Source organism: Melospiza georgiana, chromosome 5, assembly GCF_028018845.1.
Source record: "Melospiza georgiana isolate bMelGeo1 chromosome 5, bMelGeo1.pri, whole genome shotgun sequence".
NCBI lineage: Eukaryota > Metazoa > Chordata > Aves > Passeriformes > Passerellidae > Melospiza > Melospiza georgiana.
In genome coordinates this window covers 49,254,607-49,274,496 of record NC_080434.1, presented here as the reverse complement: position 1 = coordinate 49,274,496, position 19,890 = coordinate 49,254,607, and the positions used below count along the sequence as shown (strand labels likewise).

The 19,890-nt window shown below is 35.8% G+C and overlaps 1 protein-coding gene across 2 annotated transcripts in view; it reads right to left on the bottom strand.

Moving 5' to 3' along the window:
• GABRG1 (gamma-aminobutyric acid type A receptor subunit gamma1) overlaps positions 1–19,890 on the bottom strand; it is a 57,443-nt gene that overhangs the window by 22,384 nt on the left and 15,169 nt on the right. Inside the window, exons 2-3 of one of the 2 annotated variants that reach the window (XM_058024294.1) lie at positions 17,343–17,491; positions 9,725–9,792 (exon numbers count right to left, since the gene is read on the bottom strand). In XM_058024294.1, coding sequence (XP_057880277.1) covers positions 9,725–9,792; positions 17,343–17,491 — 217 coding nt within the window. Of the gene's footprint in view, positions 1–9,724; positions 9,793–17,342; positions 17,492–19,890 lie in introns of those variants that run through there. The other variant, XM_058024295.1, reaches the window with a different exon arrangement.

Below are 19,890 nucleotides of genomic sequence, written 5' to 3'. Positions count from 1 at the left end.
AAACTTGTCTTGCTGTAGTATAAAGGAGAGCCCAAGGCAGTGCACAAGTGTTTTAATGGGCTTTAATGGGACAGAATGAACAAAGATTTATGCATTGCCTTTACAATACAAATAGGAGAAATGAAAAAAGAAGTGAGCAGAATCAACAGACATGATGAAATGTATGAAAAGTGAAGACCATCTGAGTTTGAAGGTGCTACTCTTTGCAGCCACTTCACAGTAGCAATGCCTGGTTTGAAAAAAAAAAATTATCTAAGTCATTATAGTCAAATCCACCCAAGCAAGAAAACACAGCTTGTTATAGAATACCAGCCATCCTAATAAATTAGACTAAAAGAGGAAGATTATTTTGAACACAAAGAACAAGGGAATGGCCTCAGCAGACTCAGATGCTTGTATTCTTTTGCCTTTCAGTTTTAAATGTGCAGGTTTGTATCCTGCTAACTCCAAACAGCAGCACTCTGCCAGCTACTAAGCAGAAAATTAGTTCTATCTCAGATTAAACCAGCATGTATTAGAGGAGCTGTTTAAAAAATCCTTGGGGAAAACAAAAAACAGAAAAAACCAACCAAAAAAAAAAAAAAAAAAAAAAAAAACCAAAAAAAAAAAAACCAAGAATAATTCTTCATGATAAATTTATAACTGTTCAAAAATAACCCAGTACACAATAATTTAACGTCAGAAAATTAGTAATGTCTTGTTTCCAAGCATCTTGCTGAATGTCAAAGGAGATCCAAGTGCTAGCCTCTTGTAACACACCTGAAGAGACTTGTCCTCCTTGTAAAAGCTCACACTTCTGCACTCAGACACATCCTTCTCCCGCTCCTGGAATCAGCCAACTACAGGCATAATCCTACCATGCATCCCACCTGAAAGACATGGACTTGCAGCCTCATGGTGGGTGGCAGCAGCAGCTCACCCTGCTCTTCAGCAGGGACCCAGAGACAGTGCTCTGATTTCACCCAAGAACATTTATTCCACGTCTACCATCTGCCTTGGTGACATTACTACCTACTTCTTCAGTGTATCTATTTATCCTATGCCTCCCTAAGACCTCTCTGAGGGTGCATAACACATATTGAGGCAGCACATATTCTTCACAAAATGCATCTTACATGTGATCACATTCTTACCCCAAAATATTTACTACTTCCTTTTAAGAAGGGGAAATCTGGGTCCCTAAAAGTTATTTTTAATAAGGCAGAAAAATCACCATACTGTCTTTTCTCAGAGTACTTTATTTCTGAAACAAGATGAATAAAAGCCCTATCTTTTTTCAGAGATTGCATAAGCAAGCATAACAGCAATGAGATTAATGCAATATTCTTTTAGTGCAACAAATCTTTCTAGCCAACTATCTTGCTTTCCTTGTTTTCTTACAAAATTTAAAATTAACACTCCTATCACTTCTACTAGTCTTTGATGAAACTCAACATTTAATGCCACTGTGCAACTATAAAAATTGGTTTAGTATCCTCTCTTTCAAATTAAACTAATGGCAAAATAGGCATGCAGAATAAAGTGGAATCCATCTATGGCTGTGTTAGTCACAGCTTATTCATATTTAACCTCACAGGGTCCAAGAACAATGGCACATATTGGCTCCTATTTGGCATTTGATTAAATCTCTGAGTACTTTTTATTCACAGCTGGCATGAAGTGCCCACCTGCCTAATTATTTGCAGATAACTTCAATCCTCCTCCATCTCTTTCCTCTCTAAAAGATCTTAGCAAACTCCAAAGGCTGGGAACAGTGTGACTAATCAGAGATTACCATTAAAGGGCCAGGCAGGGCACAAACTGTGGCTGCTGACAAACAGATTCATGGCCTGAGTGATAGTCATTTAATATAAAAAAACAAGTACTTCAAACAAAGCAGGAACAGCTACTGAAGGGGGATAAATAAAATCCTCAATATGTTTCATTGTCATGAACGGTTCAATTAGTCAGACTTTCAAAAAGGTCAGTGGATTGCTTTTTTTATTTACTGGAAAGCTGTGAAAGAAAGAGAGGCAGACATCATCTAATACAATTGTTTCTCTTTATAAACTGCAGCACACAAATTCTAATATAATATCAATAAGGATAGGAAAAAAACGTAGCAAAAAGAAAAAAAGAAATCTTGTATATTTTTCCTGACAGTCCAACAACTGATTTGATATTCCAGAATAAAAAAATAATGGAGAAGGCAAGTAACAAGTAGCTAAATTGTTGGCTGGATTATGTTAAATGCAACACATTTTGTCTGAGAACAGAAGAAAGTTGCCTAGTTCTGTTTTCAGAAACAGAAAATCAAGGAAGAGTTCCAAAACCAAACTCAGAATTAAAAAAGTTTTTTGCAAACTACCGACTTACAATACAGCTAATTACCAGCGAATTTAATAGAAAAATAAAAAAATCCATATTCCTATCATTTCATCTTTGCTCAGAAACCCACCCCAGCTTTTCTACCAGATCCAAAATTTTGTGTGAAGGGCACCTCCCTGTTCCTGTAATGGCACATTTTGAAATCTGCTTCATATGGAGCATCTCAAAGCAGTTGAACTAACAACTTGATATGACTTTAGTCAGGTGTTGTATCATTCTATTCAGCATTCTAATTTCTTAAACTGGAATTCAATGTCAGTGAGGAAGGGAATTTTTCAGAAAAAAAAAAAAAAAAGAAAGAGAAACTAAAGAAAGCATTCTACCAGCCTAAATGTTTTCACAATAAGAGATGTGATTTAATACTAAATACCAATTTAATACTCCGATGAAAAGATTTTAAAAACAAAAAACGTCATAAACAAAACCAGTAACCACATGCTTTCCTAAGAGGCAAGCACAAAATAAAGCATCAAGCATTAGTCAATTTATCTTCATCTGCCCAGGGTGGTGCCAATAAACACTTGTAACCTTTACCTTTTCCCTCACCCAAATTTCTTTGAACATCAATAAGGGGCTATAAAGTAATTTATTAAAATACTTAACCTATCCTTGATGTATAACCTTTCTTAACAAAATGTTGAAAATGTGGCTACTCTGCATGGTCGGTTACTTTAAAAGCCCTTTAAAGAGTTTTTGTTTAGCTGCTTCAGGGCCAACAATGGTTTCAGAACTTAGTCCCCATGGCTGAGATCAAAGAAAAAGTAAAATTTTTTTGGTTTATTAAACCATTTTTGTTTGGTCTCTAAAGCAATCTGAACTTACTGACCTTAGGGTGAAACCTAACAGATCCAACAAACCACAGTGGTTCTGACACGTACCTGTAATATTACATTAATAATGCTGCAGCCATGCAATGAACAGAATTCATGCAGTGAACAGAAGTGCATTGTGTCTGCTTCCAGAGTTTTAATCAGTCAGATTGCTGTAACTGTATAGATAATCACACTGGAGGATGCTATGAGAACATATGCACAGGGTAAGTGGAAATATGGCAAATCATATCTACAGAAGGTGAGGGAGTACAGCAAGACCTACATAGTCACAATTCAGGAAAAAATCTCACTCTTCACATCATAATTTGGCATCTGTGCTAATCTAGTCCTCATTTTGAACATGCAAATTGACAGATGCAAACAACAAAGGCAAGACTTATTTCAATGTTTAGTAGACTATGAACTATCATTAAAATCTTGCCAATAGTGAAAGGATTAGCTAGAAAAGAAACTTAAGCACTACAGCAAAATCTACGCTTTTTAGTTCATCAGATTTGGTCATTTGAAGAAAGCATAAGGAGAGGAAGTAGACAAGTTATATACATAATCTATATACGTTCTCATGGTAAAAATTATATTTAAAAAATTGATTTACTTTTCAACAGAATATTGAATATTTCAGCCAGTAGCTTTCATGAACAAACATTAAACTCTAGAAAAAACTAGAGAACTCAGAACAAAACAAAACTAAAAACGACAACAACTACCAAAAAACACCCAAAAACTGAAACAAAAAACCAAACTGAAACAAAAAAAAAAAAACACAACTAAACAAAAAAAAACCCCCAAAAAATAGAAACCAACCACCAAACATGTAAATACATATATATATATAAAACCACATGAATAAATGGATTAAGGATTTGGCTTAGAGATTGTCAATAGTGATTTATCTGCTCCATTGACTGTACCTTCTAAAGTAAGCAGCTACATTTACCTTGCTGTAATTAGAGACACTCTAGCCCAAACTGGACTCACAGGCAACTTTAAAAGCAAAGCCTTACATTACTCAGGCATACATGGTTTTGTCATTTCTCTTTATAAGCAAAGGGAATACTTCACCATTCAGTATGGTGCAACTGTTTTCAAAGCAAGGCTAACTGCACACCTACTGTTTGGTCTTTAACGTACATGGTTTTCCTGCCATGGTTAAAAACCCCAACATTGATGGCAAACAGACTTATCTGTGGCTTGGTTTCTACTCTGCAACTCCTGTAAAATACATGATCCCACATGGAATACAGTATATCTATTTGGTTTTCTGTTTGATGGGGCAGGAATCACCTTCAAACACCAATCATCTGCTACACTATACAAGATAAATAATATATAAGAGCATGTATAGGCATGAAGAACTTCATAAAAGGAGTGTCTACTTCCTTACTGGCCTTACTGGTCTTAAGAACATAACCTGTTGTGGGGATAAAACTCTACACTTGAGACACCATGTGTTATTCAAAAAGGCAACATCTCAATCAGCATTTTCTGTATGCTTGTGAATGACACACTTCAATATAGCCCAAGAAAAAGTGTTTTAAATGTGCATTCTCCATGGTGGTATAAATAAGCACCCACACGTGAAAGACTCAGTGAAATTTAAAATCGGGCAAAACCAGAATAAAATAGAAGCCAAGGTCAACAGGCAGTGAAGCTGCACTCACTTAACAGCAAAAGCATATTCCATTCCTAAAAACTTGGTCAGTTCAGTCAGCCCTGCCGCCAAGGGAACAAGGAACGCTCTCTCCAGGGGTAGGATTACTTTCTTTGGTAAACAGTTTGCAGGTGCTGCTGCAGGACAAGGCTTCCAGAGCATTCCCCTGTCAGCAAAGTGAACTTTCTGTAGCACACACCGTGAGGAGAGAAACCCAGCTGTATCTGCCTGGCTTTAGAGAGAAGGAGGTTCTGTAGTGTCAGCCCCCTTGTAGGGCCAGTGAATTACAGCAGCTCTCCTTGGTGCGTGGCCCTGAGGCAGCCGTGGAAACCCCTGTGATAAGAGCCCCTGCTGAGGTCAGCCCCTATCACAACAAGATGTTGTACAACCCCTATCACAACCACTGCAACAATCAAAGCACACCCTCTGCCTCTTCTCCAAAACCCAGCTCAAATGCAGGCCAGCAGAATTATTCACACAACTGGAATGCAGCACAACGTATGTCCATACAGACAGACAGATAAGGAATTAAAGAACAGGTGTGTAATGCTCCTCAAAATATTTATTTTACAGCTGACACAGAGATAAGAGGTACAGACAAAAAATTAAATGGATCTTGTCTTAGCCGCAGACACAAAGGACACAACACAGCTGAAGAAGACAGAAAGTATTTGGAGAGGATATCAGGGCACAGCAAGTAAAGATAAACTATACATCAGAACAGAGACATAGTCTGTGCAGCTTTAGGGTGAAAAGAAAGAGTAAAGTGCTGTTTGAGTTATCTTTAACACCAGTAAATACCCTTACCTTCTCAGTGAAGTGCTATGTAATACTTACACTAACATTACTCTTGGTTTAGATCATCTCAGATCATAACTGAACTATACAGGCACTCAATATTGCTTATACAGGACACATAACCTCTGCAAGCAGCTGATGGCCTGAATTTAACATAAAAGGCAAGATTTGGAAAGCCAACGGGGGCATAATTACAGACAGCAACTTTAGCACAACATGAGCCGAATTTTTTGTGATATTTTGTAACCTTCACAGAGGGGGAAAAATGGGAAATGAGCAAAAGGAAAAGTAAGTTTAAACAGAAACAAAATGAGAAACAATGAAGTTGCTTTGCAGACATTTATAGGAAGTTTCTTTCAAGCATAAAGGGCAGCTTGGGAGAAACTGATGTAAAAAGTTGAAAGTATGGGAGCAGAAACTAGCAAGATCTGAGGCAGGAAATGGCCTCTTGAGGAAAAAAAAACAACTAAAAATCGCTGAGGACAGGTTTTGAAGTACCTTGAAAGTGAAAGGGAACAGTTTATGTGTGAAATCCAATGAAAGAGAAGACAAAAGAAGAACCTGAACAAGAGATCAGTCAGTAGGAAAAGTGGAAAATTCTACCTGTAGGACATCTCTAGATGCAATGAGTGGAGCCAAGCTGCAACTGGAAAGGTTACAGAAATACGTAGCGTAACAATGAGGATTTGGACAAGAGTTTTTATGTAATGGGTTAAAAAATAAAGAAATATAAAATCCCTTTGTATTCAGAATTTGCAAGACAAAATTGAGACTACTCCTGGTTCTAAGACCCATCACATCATAGAAAATTTTTAGATTCCAGTCCTCAATGCCATAAATTAATGATTATTCACAGCAACTGAGAGTGAATAAGAGGTGAAAATTTGTAAGCTTTAAAGCTGTAATTCAGTCATATTGAGCTAACAAAACAACTGTGAACACATATGAGTGACACAGGACAGAATTTAGATTCCTTAGAACAAAAGGAGACAGAGAATAACAGGCTATTGACAAAGAAAGGTGTCTAAATTTGTGCATGAAACTTCCAAGAAGAAACAGCACAGGAGAAGAAAAGGTGACTGTGGAAGACATACTGTGCAGAAGCAACAAAGGAACAGCTGTAGGAAATACATTCACATCAATACTTAAACAGATCAAGTGGTACAAACACAAGAAACTAAGAGACTTTATCACAACACACTGACAGACTGACCACAGGTAAAAAGGAAGCTTTTTCAGAATTGTTGTCTGGCCCTATGCATGTCCACAGCTCAGCACCCCTGCCATTTCTTTAACAAGTTACAGAATCACAGATTAGCCCCGTGCAACTACAGAGCACTTATGTCTGAAAGCTCAGGCACTTCAGAGGCAGTTTGGTTATTGCTCTGGCTGTGAATGCTATGAATCTGAGAAGAAACAAACAGTATTTCCAAACAGTATGCTGGCACACTCTACTGAAATCAGAGGAGTGAAGTAAAAATAAGCAGGAGTTGTAGTAGTAGTACTACCACTACTATATTGATTATTATCATTACTGCCACCATGCCAGCTGTGGCTTAAGTGATGCAGTGGTACAATACAAAACCAGTATTTCCTAAAGCATGAACTAATCTAAGATTTCAGAACAAACCACAGCACAAAAAGACTGCAGCCTTACATAGCAATGCTATTACATGGCTCATAGAAGGCCATACTTTGCAGCAAAGAGCATAAATTTTCCTAGTGACTTGTGTGGAACTTTCAGTACCTCTCCTGGCTTCACACTTATTAAGGGACAATGGGTAAACTGCAGGTGAAAACAGGAAAAACACTGAATGCTGTTTAAAGTGAGGACTGAAAAGATGTCTGTTGTCTGCTTTGGTTTCAGAAGGCTACAGCAACGCTTGTGAGTACAGTACAGTACCGTACCTGTATTTTCTGTACAGTAACTGTTCAGCACATTAATTGTACAGTAACTGCATTTTCCCTCACCCCTCACCATTTTCTTCAAATTGATCACAGGAATTGGGACCAGCTGCTGAAAAGGAACTGCTATGCTGTCCCAGTATGAGCAGAATACTGCATGTATTTGGTCAATTCTCCCTGAACAAGAAAATCTTAGAGGTATTTTCCAATTGCAGTAATCAAACTGCAAGAACCAGATTAATCAATTAAAGCTAATTTTTTTGGAGAATAAAAAAAAGAGAGAACAATCATTAAATAGTACTTGTGAAGTATTACTCAATTTCTAGAGTTGGTAACACAAGAAATGCTAGTAGAAATATTTGGTTTGACTTTTAAGTATATTCCATAAAAAAATCCCACAATGCTCAAGGCTACTGAAAAAAATATTTACTCAGCTGCTGTACATGAACAGCATCCATCAATCTCAAACAGTCATCTGAGTAAGCCAATTAACCATGATCACTTGCAGTGCTGACAGGCACCACAATGATTGGAATCTATCATCTTCCCTACTGAACTAAAAATGTACACTGGGAAAAATAATATAATTCTAACTTCTCTCAAAGAAGATACAGTACAATAAAAAACAGGTAATATTCAAAGACCCGTTGGTACTTTTGTCCTGTCTTATGAACAAATTGATCACAGAATTCCTGCCATTTGAAAGAGAATCAAGCCAAATTGCATAAAGTATATATACTTAACTTTCTAAAAATTCCATTGCTTGCACACTGAATCCACACAACCTTTAGAAAACCTCACAAATTCTCATGTATGGGCCAAAGTGCATCCTTCATGATCTTCCTTTCATTCAGGAAGCTGCCAATTTTCCCAGGAAGATGGTGTGGGAGATGGTGTCAAATATTTTACTGAAGTCTAGATAGAACACAGCCTTTCCCTCATTTACTAAACTGGTCACTTTGTCATAGAAGGAGATTTGTTTGGTCAGCCTGGACCTTACTTTCACAAGTCCATGTTGGCTGGGCTTGATGCCCTGGTAGGCCTGAATGTGCCATGTAACAGCACTTAGCTGCATTTTACATGGCTGTTGCACAATACATAGCACAGACTAGCTCTAAAAGACAGATTCAAAAATCTTTAGACTTAGTATTACAAGCCTAAATACTCTAGTGATCCAGAAACTTGTTTAAAGTATCAAAGTACCACTGGATTTTCTTGCTTGGCTTCCCATCACTGAAAGTTGCTGTTCTCTACCCCCACATGTCTAAACCACAAGATTCTTAATAATAATTGAGAACTACTGCACTCTCAGGAAATGCTCAGAAGCCCTCTGCACTGGCATGCTCTAGCCTCTGAACAAAACTTTTCTCTGTCATGCAAATTCAATACTGTCAGCAATTCGGTAGGAAGTAAAGGAGGTAAACTCAAAATCACCCAAAGACAAGGCCCCTTCTTAGTCCTGGATGGAAGTCATGCCAAAAGGCGTTTCTAAAGCCTCCCCCATTTCATACAACACACAACCTAAGAGAACTAAGACAATCCTACATCCCCAACTTCCTCATAGGTGCTGTTACTTCAGTGTTGGTACTGAACAGATGGGTCAGATCTCAAAGGTGTACCACAAACTAGGTGAGATGTATTTCTTAACTTCTAGGAAACCAGTCATGTATACATACACACGTTGAAAAGGATACAGAAGACTAAATGGAAAAAGAAGGACAAAAGAGTTAATTCAAATTTTGATTTCTATGAATTTGAAGAAAAACCAAACAAACAAAAAAATCACAAAATCACAAAAAAATATTTTTGTTCAAATACTGTGTCAATTCTTATTTTTCTTAGACTCTGAAGAGTAGCTCCAGGAAATCAAACCAGGCCAGAGACAAACCAGACATGCACAAATATTGTGGAAATGTTCAACACAAACTAAAATAAGGACCTGATACAATGGACTCTGTGTGACCTCACATTTCTAAAAGAAAAACTATTTTTAAAACTACAAAAATTTCAGTGCAACTTAATGTATCTCTGCAATAACTACAATCATATCCGACAGCATAAGAATACATAGTAAGAAATAAAGAAAAATTTGAATGAGATTAGAATTATTTCATAATATTAACCCATAGCAACATGTAGATGATATTTTGTGTCAATATTCAGAACTTACCATATTGATTGGGTCAACTGGACCAATGCTGTTAACATAGACATCTGTTTCAATCACCGTAGTTCTCACTAAACAAAATAGTAACCAAAATAATTACATATTTCATTAATTCTGTGCATTGTTAGCGCAATTTAATTTATTTAACTAAAAACAGTGCATCTGGTATTTTTTTATTAGATTCAGAACAATTTAATTTCTGGTTTGTTCATTTTGTGAAGGATCATATATGACTTGGCTGTCTTATTTCATATGACTTTTTAGAAATATCAACTTGAACATTTTAGTTCATAATGCAATCTCCACCTGTGCTTTTTGATCAATATAAGATAGATAAAAAAGGCAAAGAAAAGAAAAGAAATTAAATAAAAAACCCCAAGACTCTCTTCCAACATAAAAATGCAGTCCTAAAAAGAAAACAAGTTTGGAACATTCTTTTCATAAAACAAACCATGAGGTCTGGGACAAATGTGTTTATCAGCTGCAAGGAATAAATATGAAGTGCCTTCTATCAGTTTCTGAGAATATGTAACAGATAAAAAATAACTTTTCACCACAGGCTTCTTCAAGTCATAAAGCTACAGCACACATAGGGATTACTAATGCTCTTTCATCAGCTTGATTATTACATTGGTTAAAAGACCAAATTGAAAGCTCATCAATTAAAGTTATTTAAAAGGTAAACATTACCAAAATTATTTTTCTTTAAAAACAGGGAAAACACTCTCACTGTGCAAACAAAAAACCAAAAACTTTTAAAAATGTATTCCAGTTCAGAATATACTCTTTACTCTGTGCATTTTCAGAAGGATGCAAAGTCTAAGAGTGTCCATAAAAGGCACACCTGAAGTACAGGAAGCTCTCATAGCTCATTTTTTTCCTCCTAACTGGTTTATACAGAAAAAAAGGGCACAAATGAAAGAGGAGAGGACGCATTCTAATTTCATCATTTTACCAAGCATCTTCTGGTTTGTGCTGCAGAACCAGAATGTGGACACAAGAGAATTTATGTCCTTGTACCCAACGGAATGAAGAGGGATAATAATAATAGAGCTCTACTAGTCCTTTTATGGTATGGCACAATAAAGAAGCATCTCTTTCAAGCTGCAGATAAAAAAAATGGGAAGGTACAAACAAAAAGGCATTTTGATTTCATAGGAGAGGGAGCCTCAGTCATCAGATTTAACTTTTTTATACAGCAAAAGCCAAGGGTTTAACAATAAACCTAATATCTGAAAACTTTAACGGACATACAGAAAGCAAGACTGTAACAGTGACATCCTTGCCAACTACAATGACAGGCAAGATGCATTTCCTAAATATCCCAAGATACTTTTTCCCTGCCAAGCTCACTTGAGAGGAAATTTGCCCTGATTCCAAATCTGGTTAATGGTGTGAACATAAGCTTGACAGAAAGACACACTAGTGAGGCTGCACAAAGGATTTTCTGTATGACCACAGAGCACAGAGTCACTTGATCACCATACCATCCCCAGCATGCTTCAGAGAAAGTTTAAACAGATTCTGGAAACCAATTTATCTCCTAGGAGAAAAAATAAGTACTTCCTGCAATGATACTTATGGTCCCTTCCAACTCAAAATATTCTGTAATTCTGTTATTCTTTGATTCTGAGCTGCAAATGTTTCCAATTTCTGCAGAGCTCATAAAGGAAGGGAGACAACACAAGGACCCATACACACAGACTGAAATATCAGAGTAAGAAGAAAGTTCATAATGTATGTATTTAGTCATATGTATGATGAAATCCTTTAGACATATATCACATTCTGCAAATGGATATCCTCTTCCTTTAATTTTCAATCCTATTTATTTTTACAACAGCAGCCCCACTGCTAGAGCAGAACACAAGGAGGTGGATCAAAGTGTATCTTGCCTTATTCCTCAAGTAATGTTGAATACTTCATTGAAATACAACTCACAGGATTCCTTCTCCTCCCCCTCCTTTTTTTACCCTCTCAATTCCAGTTATACTGAAGGAGCTAAATACTCTGCAGGTGCAGCCACCCCCTTTCCAACAGTCTTTGTGTCATCTGCCAGCTTTACTATAGAAATGAATTACTAAAATAATTCAAAATATCATTATTCTTGATCAAAAATTTCCCATGAGACCACACTATAGATATCCCAGCCACTGGGATGTTTATTAACAACTAAATGTCAAGCTCTGTCAGTGACACAGTTTTTAATGGAGGCTGTGTCAATTTTAAGAAATTCCAACTTGCATCGTGCAGTACTTCACCTGCCACAAGGGGTTTCCTGTAGTGAGCTACTCAGCTAATTTTGCCTTTTCCATACTGCTCTGAGTAAGATTATAAGAAGTATTAAGAGCCAGAGAACAGTTTAAAAATCTGCCTCTGTTAAAATTATTTTAATTGACATAAATGATCCAGAGAGAGAAACTCAATTTGAGGATTGGAAGAAGCTTATTTTGTTACCTTAGTTCTTCTTATGGTACAGAGAAATGTACTTCTGATTTAGAAGGATTAACTAATACTTCTTGTGTTCTTGAACTAGATGTGGTAACAGTTCATAAAAATGACAAATGCTGAAGGAAAATACCTTCTTGATACTTTGAGAAGAACAAATTGAGAAGATTTTCTGACCCTGGCTGCTTCCTATTTTACTCTAAAACTTGCTATCAGCCCTGAAAACACAAGTAAGAAGAAGGCTATTTAACACATCCTGCATGAAGTGCAGAGCAGCAGTGTTCTAAACAAGGGGAGAAAGGGCTTGAACACTTTAAATATTTAAACTGAAAGACAGTATGATGCAGGCTAGAGTAAAGCAAGAAGGTGAGAGTGCATATTCAAGAGGAAGGGGGAGACAGAGAAAGAAGAGCACAAAGGAGCAGCCGAACATAAGGTCAGCTTCTAATGCAGCTGCAGCACACAGGGAACCTGTTTGGCAAGCCCAGTCTAGAGAGATATACTCACTTTCTGATTTCCTGCTTTGACTTTTTTTTTCACTAGACTAAACTTCTTCTGGGTTTAAAAAGTTTTGGAAAATGTTTATTCCTCATAAGAAAAATCATAGCAATAAAGATCTATCTCAATAATTGACAAATTATTTTAGTAATTGACCCTGATATTTAAAGTGCCTGGTTTTTAGCCTATACTTTTGCGGGCTCAATTTTCAGCTTTTAATATTTGATATATCTCTTCTTGCTACACTTAAGAGCTTTTCTTATCAGCTATTCTCATTCTATAAACATCTATTTCCTGACACAAATAATAATCATTATTGTAAAAGTCTAGAACATTGCACTTTTTATTCCTTAATTCTGCTATTTTCACTCCTCCAATCCATTCAATACATTAACCTAGAGCATGGTAGTCCACCTAAATTCACTAACCCCATAGTTTACCACAATTCCCTCATTTTCTAATGAAGGTTTAAGTCACATCACTTTTGTTTTTAATTAATACTTCTTATGCTCTTTAACTAAGACCACTTTTGTAACTTCATCCTGGCTTATTTTCTTTGAGCATGTTTTCTGTAACTCCTCAATACTTGCCTAAAGAAGCATCCCCTATAGTGATAAGGTATTTATTCAGCAAATAAATTCGGTGGGTACCCTATGCAGAAATAACAGAGTCCTTCAATTTGTAATAGCTTTTAATGGAACAATACAATTCTAAGAATCAGCTATCTAAGATTATTACTTAAATGGCTACTTATATTGAAAATTTAGTCTCAAGTGTCTACAGCAGGCTTCCAGGTCAACCTCTGAAGAATTTTTTCAAAGTGATTTTGATGAAGGCAGAGCTCTGTTCTCTAAACTTTTTATACTTCTACTTAAAAGAAATTCATCTTTTGCAGATACTCCTACCCCACCATTTTTATAATTTCCATGATTTTCTATGCAGTGCACACGTCCAATACCTTCAACATTCCCTGAATATGTGCTTCTACATTTTGCTCTTGTATTTTGATTTTCTTCAATTCTTGGAAAATATTCTAAAAATACATCTCTCTCTAACTTTCCTTGGTATTTTCCTGCTTGTTTTGCTGTCTGGAATAAAATTAAAAAACTTTCCAAAGAGTGTTATAATGAGAATGCAAAAGCAAGTCCTTAATGCAAAGCATTCACAGTGGCACAATATGGCAATATGCACATGTGCTACAGTATTTCTACAATTTTTATAAGGTTATTTAACTAGTATATCTGAGAAATATTGTCTAATTAGAAGCACAGTTGGCTAGGTAATTTCCCCCAGGTCCTGCCCCATTGGAGCTCCTTGATCTTTTAACCCTCTACATTATTGTATCTACAATGTATGGTGCAAAACAAAGTGTCCTTGCTAGACTAATAAACAGAATTCCAAGAATGTATTACTAAGAGTTTGTTGAAAGATGGGAGAAGTCAGGAAAAGTACTAAAACTTATAACTATGCATTAACAGTCTGCAAAGTTACAAATATATGAAAAATATATAAAAATCTTTAGGCATCATTTTGAGCTTATTACTTTTCTGCTTATTTCATACTTTCATCACTGCTACACTAGGAGCACCTGTTCAACAGAATACTTTCTAATACATTTATTTTTTGAGAATTAGCACTTCAGTTTGAAAGCCCTGTATTTTCCATGTATTCCTGATGTCTCTTAGAACATGACTATTCATATTAGTGCACTTGAGAGATGTAATTATTTACCCGTGTTCTGCTTATGGGGCAATAACGACGATCCACATTTCTCTAGGTATCCAATTTTTCTACATCCATGAGCATTTATCCTTAAATTCCCTCACAATTATCCCAAATTCATAAGATTTCCATCAATGATGAGTTGTCTTAAACTGTTAATGAAAACACTCACTAAAGTTGTAGATATGTGATGACTGTTTCCTATTTTTAATTAATATTTCAGATAGTGCAGTTGTATTTCACACATATACGCATCACTGCTGGAAAAAATTATCTGTACATTGATAGGCTAATATTAATAGATCAGTGCCCCTAGGATGAGAGGGGTAAAAAATTGAGAAGCCAGAATTCTTTCCTTTAAAAAGGAAAGTTCAAAAACAATAGTGACGTTGATGCAGGGCTAGAGCTGAAACAGTATGGTTATAAAATCATGCACCCAGAAGGTAATGTTACAGTGAGAATAATACTGCTTCATTAGTATATCAACACTCCAATATTGTATCTGTAATTAAACATATTTATACCACAGATAGGAGACTTTATCTGATAACTACTATTACTTCATACTGAGTAGAAGAATGATAGAACATTTATGCTCCAAACACTTCAAGCCTACTACATAACTTGAATTAAAGGCTAGTAAGATTACTAAACATAGCAAAGGGTAGAAGAAATTACTACAACTCATAGTTATTTGAATGAGACAAGCAGAAAATTACAGAATGGTTTTCCCCTATTAAATTTCAGTATTGCGTCCAAAACGCCAATTTTCATTTGGCTCTCCTTTAGCATGTCCCTCAACTAACTGCATGTTTAACAATGAAACTCTTATCTCACTGCGAGATGCTGAAATTCTGTGTCAACACCAGGAAGAAAACTAAATTCTGCCCTGGGATTCAAACCCAAAAATCCAAGTTCAAAACAAAAAAAATGTTGCTATTGTAAATGAGCTTTGTAATTCAATCATAAGAACGTTCAGTGGGATTCTAATGTTTTGAAAGATAATGAAAATTCCAGTTCAATAACCTTGTTGTACAAGAACTGACATACACTCTGAAGAAAGGAATCTGACACCAGATTTTATCCACATACTTGAAGCAGATTAAGATGAATAAACTATAGTCTGATTTTGTTTTTCTGTCTGTCAAATATCTGCTTCAGTTTCCAAACAACTGGACAGAATGCAGAGCTTTCAACTGAAGTCAGAAATTTCATCTTATGTTGTCCAAAATTTCTTCCTTGTGGCAGAATCATGCTTAACATTTCTTCAAATACCCCCAAATGTTTCCTTTTTTCATTACTCTGGCTGATTATTCATGAACTTTATGTTCTAGTATAGTGGATGGATGCAGGGCCCAGATAGCAATGTCATATAGGTACAGAACTTTTGAGAAGAGGTACATTTATGAGAGAGAAGTTAGAACTAAGTGTCTTCTTTTGGGAACTGATATTTTGAATCCAAGAAGCTGCACATTGAGTTACTCGCAGAAAGACAATTCTTGTCCTATGAAGACTCAGAACATAGCCATGAAAATAAAGTTAAGAATAACATCAAAATTCTTCCATGCCCATCTAAATGCATTTGACATGTCAGAATAAATTCCTCCTCTGTATTTGTTCCATTTACTTGTAAGTTTTATGGGGAGAGAAGAGAAAGAGAATTCTCTTTTCTTTCATCCCCACCTACAAGCTAATCATTAGAAGGAATCCTAGAAGAGACAATTTATTTCCTCACACTCACTTTTCTGTCTGTTGCATCAAATGGGGAAAACCAACAGTAAGCTATACATTTGTCACACATTGAGAATTTAAGGAAAAACATGCTGGAGGACTTTTCGTGTTGCCTAAATGTTTTTAGTAATTCAATTAAATGAACATGAAGGAAAAGACTCAAACCAAACTTTATGAGATTCATATGCGATTATATTATGACAGGGAGAGAATTATTGCCTTTCAACACCTCTAAGATAACAAAAACAGAACTAATAAGTTTGGGAAAGAAAACAATTTGTCAGAAGCTTTCAAAGGAAGATGCATAATTTGAGATTGTGTCTTTTTCTTCCCCTACATAAATGAAACAGGTCTAGATTGTTGTTTAAAGTATAAACAGCTTACAGACTTACATGGCATTCCTTTGATAAGGAGTGCCAGGTACATCACAAATACTTATGTCCTCCACCTCTTCCTTCACATTTCAGGAAACAAACTCAGAGAAAATATATTGCTTTTTTATTTGATCCTGCATGCAAGGAGCTGGCAAGGTTTCATGTACTACATGTTTTCAAAACATGATTCTTCCAAATATTTTTGCTTAATAGTTATATGAAAATTGATGCTTTGACTATTGAAAGACAAAATTGCCTTCATATAGCTGCAAAGTTTGATCTATAGCAATGCAGTTTTCCTTCCTATATTCCACTTAAAAATGGGTGCTAAGTTATATTTTTAGACTCCTGGGTTTTTTTTCAAAATCTTAGCTAAGGGAAGAAGACAATTGAGTTGAGCTATATTTGCTCAAAATAGACACAACGAATTTCACAGAGTAAGAATAAAATTTCTAGGGATAATGCTTTAATGAAGTCCTAAAGACTTAAGATCAATTCTTGAAATGGCCATGGCTGGTTTATATCTGTAGTTCTTTCTGACAGAAGATCTTTGTTAAACAAAGAAAATTATAATTGCTTTTCAGTGATTAATTACAGATTGCTCACTGTCCCCCAAAACTAGTACCTTCCATAAGAAAAAAATATTATAAATAGAAGATGAGGTCTTATCTTGCATAGAACAATTTTTTACTAGTTCCAGAAAAATGACTGCATTTTATTACTCTTATATTTAGCTTGCTATATTGAGTTTTAAATATTGCAACAAGCATAGTTTTGCCATCTTTGACAAAATGCACACCATCTCTAGTTCACATTTTCTAGTAAACCGAATCATTTTATGAGCTTACCCCCAATATCTGGCCGAAGCTTATTGTCATATCCTTGAAGTAAGGAGTCCAGGATGTGAGTTACATCACCACCATGAATCTTTGGTGCAAGGACCCATGTTTTATTCACCATTAGATCTTCATCATCCTCATCATCTGCTTTATCAGCTCTATGTGTGATTAAAAAAAAAAAAAGGAAATCAAAATTGGGAAAAACACAAGTCACGGTGAAACTGAATACACAAGAGTTGGAGAAGAAAGAGATAAAAATATTGAACACCATTTAGAATAGTTTGTGCAAACATAAATGCATTCTCGTGCCAGAAGAAAGAAGCAGGCCCTTATTTACAATATATATATATATAAATATTTACCAACATTTTGTTTTACGATGGTGGAGAGTGTAAGTGTTAATAGAGGCATCCACACATCACCCATATAGAAAAACTCAAGCCATGAGTCAAACCCACAAAGGCAGCAGCAGCCATCAGCTTACTGTCAGCCTTTTCCTGTTTTAAAACAAAAGTATAATTCCAAAGCTTTTCCCTACATGCATTTCTTTCTCAAGCAATGCTGCTGATATTTCTAAGAGATGCTTAATCTTCATAATAGCATATCTATTGTATGCTATTTTAAAAAGCATCAACAGAATCTCCTTCCTAGTAGACTCTGTTATATGATGTAAAAAAATAAGACTTGCATTCTGATTAAACTCCATTCACATTTTAAGCAAGCAAACATTACATCCATGTGCTACAACTAAGCATTAGGAGAAGCAGAAGCTGCAGACATATGCCAATTACATCTCTGAATGTATACATGGTATAGTTAACTCAAAGGAATGGTACTCCATTTTCAGATCATTTATTAGCTACCTATTTTATCAAGATGAAACAATTGTACAAGGAAAATAATTACATATTCATTTATTACCTATCTTTTAATTAGATAAGCAGCAATAGATAGTGAATCCCTAGATCATTAAAAAAAATTGCATTACCTTGGTTGTATCTGCAAATTCACTCAGATATCACCAAAAGGTCAAAGAATGCATGAAAGTAGTTTTCTTTCCATTTCAATCAAATGAGTATGGACTTCAATATTCCTCCAGTGCTAAAAACTGCTATCTCTATTACTCATCTAGTTTATTTCAAGGAAATGCTATGGGCTTGAGGTCAAGCAAACTGCTTGAGACTGACAGCAGTTACTAACAGTCACACAACTTACCTTCACAAATGGGCACTGGCTAGCAATTACAGAAAATATGCAGCCCCTATAAATCAGATCCAATGTTAACACAAGCACAATATTCCAGTAAAAGAAAAGAATTGAATTACTATCCTTGCTACAATTCCCATTGTATACCAAAATTAAAAATGTTACTGCTTTATTAAGGGCTTCTAAATTACACGGACATATGCTGCCCTCGAAACACAGAGCGGAAATTTTCAGCAAATTTACCACAGGAAAGAAGACCACCAGTATGTTCCATGTGAAGAAAGGACAGAAAAAGTCAGGAAAGGACAGAGTGAGATAAGGCATGCCTGCCTTTTATTGCAGCCCTTTGTGGAAATGCCTCAAACCAGTCTGTAATAGAAAGGCCTTGCATCACCTCTTGGATAGCACTAGCAAGTCTCACTGAAAATCAAAACTGTCATGGCCGTGGAAACTCTCAGTGGTTTTGGCATGCCTGCTTAATTTGGGAAAGGAAACCTTGCCACAGCTCAATAGGTTTGCAGAGGATGAACAAAAAGCACTGTTCAGATATCAGAGCTTTCATACCTAGCTTGCTGCAAACAAGTTGAAAGAGTCTATTATAGCAGAAAGTAATACGCAGTCTAAATACAAGGCTCACTGACAGCTTCCCTGTAACAGCCTGAAAAGTGCTTTCATTCTTTTAAATTGAAATGCACCATAAAATACTTAATCTTTACTGCACTACATAGAGAAATGTCAGATATTAAATATTTAACGTTTCCCATTAGCAGGATCCCACTAATGGGAGCACTAAAACTAGGAAGTTAAGTTTCATAAATGTACACTCTTTCTCCCTCAGAGCTACCTGTTTCTTTCATGCATTGTTGCCATACAGCTTTTTTTTTATTATTATTATATCTATTTATGATCTGCTTGCACTTTTTGGCATCTAATTACTTTATAAATTAGCTTACAGTTGCTCAGAGTGAAAAGGCAATCCCAGACTTTTCCCAGAGGCATTAAGATGATGAGGAGTTAAAAGTTAATTTATAACTAGCTCTCTAAGGAAAGACACATAACCGCCACAAAACTGACCTTCTTTTTTTGTCTTCCATCCCATAAACAGTAGAAAGTATAGTGAAATTAATAGAGTTCCTTACATATACAGGGCACCTGATTCTCTGGGTCAGCCCAATTATTTGCAGAAAATCTGAAGTGATTATGACTCTACTTTGTTCTTCTTTAAAGTTTTTTCCACAATGCTATTAAGAACAGCCAAAATGGAAAGTACAAGAGGTCATGCCATGACCACCTAAACCAAATAGGAGTTACAACCACAACACCTCAACTCACAGTCACTTGAATATCTTGA